This window comes from Vigna unguiculata, chromosome 9 (assembly GCF_004118075.2).
Source record: "Vigna unguiculata cultivar IT97K-499-35 chromosome 9, ASM411807v1, whole genome shotgun sequence".
NCBI classification, from domain to species: Eukaryota; Viridiplantae; Streptophyta; class Magnoliopsida; order Fabales; family Fabaceae; genus Vigna; species Vigna unguiculata.
In genome coordinates, this window is record NC_040287.1 from 28,942,234 (window position 1) to 28,947,428 (window position 5,195).

A 5,195-nucleotide genomic window follows, 5' to 3' on the forward strand; every position below is an offset into this window, starting at 1 on the left:
TAGGTACCTAGAGCATTCTCCTGAACATTATTCTAACTTTTGAATACATTGTAATTGAACTAAGAGGATTTACATTATTTATTTTGAAATGAGAGAATTGTTGAAGCTATTTAACGATTAATTATACTAGTTACATGCTTAACGCGTGACTTGTGTCCTGAAAAAAATAATGGTAGTAAATAAATAGTCGGCAGGTGGTGGTGTGCTGTAACAAGCCCAATGAAACTGGTGTGCAGTTATGCACGCGTGTACACCCTCTAATATTCAATCACTATATTTAGAAATTCTACTAAACACAAATAAGTTTAGTCAATTCAAAAATCAGTTTTAATTAGTAAGTAAGCAATGTTTTATAGGGTGACAAAAAATACACCAATTCAATTATATAAATCGTTTTACGCGATAAATTAATTATATAATATGTATTAAATAGGAGGAACATATGTGTTACTAGCATTTTATGTAGTTGGCATTGGTGACAAAATATTTGATCTATAAATCCATCTACTTGCTGTCACCGAATCTCCTCCACTTAGGTGTGTCGCAGAAGCGTCTCCATATCTTTCCCGATGGCTGCGCGAGCCCTATTGACCAGGAAAACCCTAGCATCGGTGCTCCGCAAAGACGCGAGGCCTCTCGGAGTAGGCGCAGCGGTGGCTACTCATTCCCGCGGTTTGCATGTGTACACGTTACCTGATCTGGAATACGACTATGGCGCACTGGAGCCAGCCATCAGCGGCGAAATCATGCAGCTCCACCACCAGAAGCACCATCAGACTTACATCACCAACTACAACAAGGCTCTTGAGCAGCTCCAAGATGCCGTTGCCAAGGCCGATTCCTCTGCCGTCGTTAAGCTCCAGGCCGCCATCAAGTTCAATGGCGGAGGTCTGCTTCCCTTCTTTTTACGTTTTTCTTCTTTTAATTTTGGTTTATCGAATGATGAATTACGGCAACTCGTGATTTGTTGATTGAATTAATATCGAGTCGTGAATAGGTGATAGTGGATTATTTAGTTTGTTGTGTTGTGGATGATAAGTTAATTGGCCTTTGTTGATGTTATAAGTCTGGTGTAAAATAGAGGCGGGGAGTGCGGATTTGCTTATGGGTCGCTGTGATTATGGTAGTACTTAGTGAAAGTAACATACTGTATTGTATCCTAGGCATTGATGCACAGATGCTTAAAAATACGACCAATCCGTTTGTATCGTACTCGAACGAACACAATTTTTATTTTACTCAAATGCAGTAGTTGTGTAACATGGATCTTTGAGTGCTTGTGTGTGTTTCCCATAATTTTATTGTTGTCATTCTGCTTGGAAACCGAAGGGAGTGGTTAGTGTGTAGCATCTATACTAACATGGATTGGTTGATGAGAATGAACAGTGGCTGCATAACTGCAGTGTAATCTGGACTTTTTGTTTTTGTTATTCATATTTTACTCTGTGTGAGAAATTATGACTGGTTTCAAAATGAACCAAACAAACTTTTGAGTGATGGAGGCAGGATATATCTTATCTAATATTGTTTTTAAAGTTATCCAATTCGGTTCATGTACAACTAAGGATCATTTCTTGCAGGTCATATCAACCATTCTATTTTCTGGAAAAATCTAGCTCCTGTTCGTGTAAGTTTGTATCTTGATCCTGTTTTTTGGAAATTATTTTGTCTTTGGTGTTCTTTTACCTAATAAAACTTCTCCCCTTGTGCAGGAAGGAGGTGGTGAGCCACCCAAGGGTTCACTGGGATGGGCTATTGACACGCATTTTGGCTCTTTTGAAGCATTGATACAAAAAGTTAATGCAGAAGGTGCAGCATTGCAGGGGTCTGGTTGGGTGGTGAGTTGATCAGATTCTGAAATTCCCAGAATATTTTCTTTCCTTGCATAAGCTTAATGTCTTGGTCATTGTTTGAAATGTTGCTTCCTTTTGCTTATTCTCTACTGCCTTGCCAGTGGCTTGGTCTGGACAAAGAGTTGAAGAGGCTTGTAGTTGAAACCACTGCCAACCAGGTAAACTGACCCTTCCACCTTCAATGCCCCTCCTCATTTTCTACATGATCCCAAGAGGCTTCATAGATCAGCCGTAACATATTACAAAAGAAAATAAATGAAAGTAGTCTTTTGGTCTGGCCTCCAATTCTGCCTTTTTGTATTTCTTTGGCATCACTTGTAGTTGTCACACCATCCAAGATCTTTTACTTGATATTACAATTTCGAATAGTCTATATTCCTTATGTTAAATCCATGAGATTCAACAGTCAATGAAATACTTTACCAAACAATACCTATTGTAATATGGCTTTGTAATCTGCGTTTGACTTTTTAGACTTCAAGTTTATTTCTAGGTATAAATTGCTAGAGTCATCACAGTCGTTGTATTAAATTTATAGTCAAGTCTTTACATACCTTCATAAATTCTTATATCTCTAGGTAAAGAACATCTTGCCTGTGTAAACCAACTGTGTTTATTTGTCCTTCCTTTCGTTTTTAATCTCTTTTTCATGTTCATTTTCTCTCGTTGTCATTGCTGAGACAGAGCAACCTCTCAAGTTCTCACTTTTTTTTTAGCTTTAAGTCTGACCACGGGAGGACCTGCAGCCACCTGCCAGCATATCTTATCAATTTTTCCCCAATTTATCTCGTTGAACTTTTGATTCTCTCTGTCATCCATTTTATTCTTTTCTGATCTGGCTATCGAACTGCTTCTTTCACTTTATTAGACTATACCCAACCTCCAAACACCAACAGACCTCAGGTGAACTTTTTCTCTCTAGCTCTATTTAATCTCGCTGCCTCTGAATCAATGGCTGCCTTATAGTTGAAGGGTGCAGAAACTATTTGGCCTGTGTTCCTTTTCTCTAGATCTGGTAAGACAAGTTTCAGTAATGTCAGTTCAGTTTTAATGAAGTTATAGCAATTAATTATTACAGAGACCTGCTTACAACACTTTAAAATAGCCAGGACTCAATTCTAAATTAACAAAAAAGTGTAGGGACCCAATTAAAATAGAGTGACATTGTTGGAATCTGGAGGACTTCAAATGTTTTGGTGTTCAGGATATATAAATTTGCTATAATGCAAACTATAGAAAAGAGAAGGAACTAGTTAGAGTTTTTCGTCTTTTCTCAATCCTCGTACTCATTTTTTTAGCTTTAGTGAACTATGTTTATGCTCTGAGCATATGTCTGTTGATTCTCATATGTAATTTTGAACATTTTATTTGCAGGACCCACTGGTTACCAAGGCACCAAATTTGATTCCTTTGCTTGGTATTGATGTTTGGGAGCATGCGTACTACTTACAGGTAAAATTGACTTGATGATCCACTAGTGACAGCGTGGTTGCTGTAATATTGTTATTTGAATCCTGTTTATATTTTCAGTTTGGTGGTTAAGACTTATGAGATGCAAAGAAATATTGGGCTGTCAAATTTAGGGTCTGTTTGGGTGGTTGCAAAATTTGATTTTTGGTTTCCAAATGGAATTTCAAAATAAGATCTGTTCAGTTAAAATAGAATTGAGTTATTTCTATCACGATTTTGAAACACTTTTTTAGAGCTTATTTCATCCTAACACTTTTATCTTAATAAAATGCCAATTACAAATAATTGGTTTCCTAACATAGTTATTATCCTGACTTATTTTCATCCTGAAATTTGACCTTCGAACGTTCTTCTATAGCTTCTATAGTTTGCATTTTGTAGTTGATATTACTGATTGGTTTTAGTGAATCAAAATTTGAATTTAGCATGAACATAAACTAATCATAGAGACAAGCAGGAAATGATGCCATAGCTTTCTCCTAAGTCTCAGAAGTTTATAATTAGCTGCAGTTAAGATATCTCAGATTGATTAGGGATAGGGCCAAAATAGTCCTTATAAGAATTGGGTAATCCTCCCCCGTTCTTGAGCTAGGTTCTGAAATTGGAAGCTTTGTATACTTTTAGTCACTATGTTTTACTTATGTAATTGCTCATATTTATTTTCTTGAAGCAAAGTCCTAGTAGTTTTTCAGCCGTCCAAATAAAGCCCGTCTTCCTAAAATTCCGTCCAATAATTAACAGAAATGTAAAGGTATGACGAAACATTCATTTGAACAAATTAGCAAAGGAAGACATATAGCATAGCCATTTTTTTTTATCTTTTATTATCAAAGTAAAACAAAAGCTTAGTGAAGCGTATAATTCAAGAATTCATGTAAAGTCACACCTTATAATGGAATATTCATTTTTCGTCCTTTATGTTAGTTAGGAATTCGAATCCACACACCCTCCGTAGAATAGAATATTCACATACTCACAAGTTTAGAAATAAATTAATTTTTCGTCGCATACAATATGTTGAAATTGAAACTTTTATCGTGCTATTATTTGGCAATCAGGAGGAAAAGGTAACACGCTTTCCCAGATTCCTAGATGCATATCCTTTGTTAAAAGTAATTCTGATGTATGCTTGTTTTTCTTAATGCAGTACAAGAATGTTAGACCAGATTATCTGAAGAACATTTGGAAAGTTATTAATTGGAAATATGCCAATGATGTGTATGAGAAAGAGAGCTCTTAGTCTGAAAGTGCTGCTTTATATGGTGTACCTGAGATGACAGATTTCCAGCAAGGTGAGAAAAGTGGAATAAAATGATGTGATGTAGAAGATAACACTAACTTTTTATACAGTTGTGACAAAGAACCTCGAGCATTTATGGATGCATTGCTCATGTCTTATGGTTTTCTGATGCTCTGTTAAGATGCTATTTGTGTCCGTCGATGTATATTTTTTGCTTCTAGGGTGTGATCCTTTTTCTCGAATAAGTAGTATAATTATGAAATCCAAGCCCCGTATTATTTGTTGGATGAACAAGTGGGAGTTGTTATTTAGTTGCGATTATTCATTAGAAATTTTTTTTTTTTAAAATGTTTAGACTTAGGATATAAAATGATCATTTTTTAAAATAAATTATTCCAAAGCATTGAGACAGGAGTGAAGTATCAAAGAGGTCCCTAACATATATGGAAGAGGACCGATAAAGCCTCTGAAAGAAAACTTCTTGCACGTTAGTCCTAAGCTTTTTATTCGTTGAATTCTTCTGTTAATTTAAACTCTATTTTTATTGCAACTTAAAATAGTGTTGTCGAAGCTCTGTTTATTGAGAGCTTGAATAACATCCTCTGATTTAGATTTTGAATACTTGTTCTTGT

The 5,195-nt window shown here is 35.7% G+C and overlaps 1 protein-coding gene across 1 annotated transcript; it reads left to right on the top strand.

The window, feature by feature from the left end:
• The first annotated feature begins 462 nt into the window (after nucleotides 1–462).
• LOC114163789 (superoxide dismutase [Mn], mitochondrial-like) lies at nucleotides 463–4,870 on the top strand. Its single transcript, XM_028048111.1, has 6 exons — nucleotides 463–888; nucleotides 1,581–1,627; nucleotides 1,713–1,838; nucleotides 1,955–2,011; nucleotides 3,228–3,305; nucleotides 4,471–4,870. Exons 1-6 carry the CDS (start codon nucleotides 570–572, stop codon nucleotides 4,561–4,563), a joined length of 720 nt encoding a protein of 239 aa, XP_027903912.1. The 5' UTR covers nucleotides 463–569; the 3' UTR covers nucleotides 4,564–4,870.
• The last annotated feature ends 325 nt before the right edge of the window (nucleotides 4,871–5,195 follow it).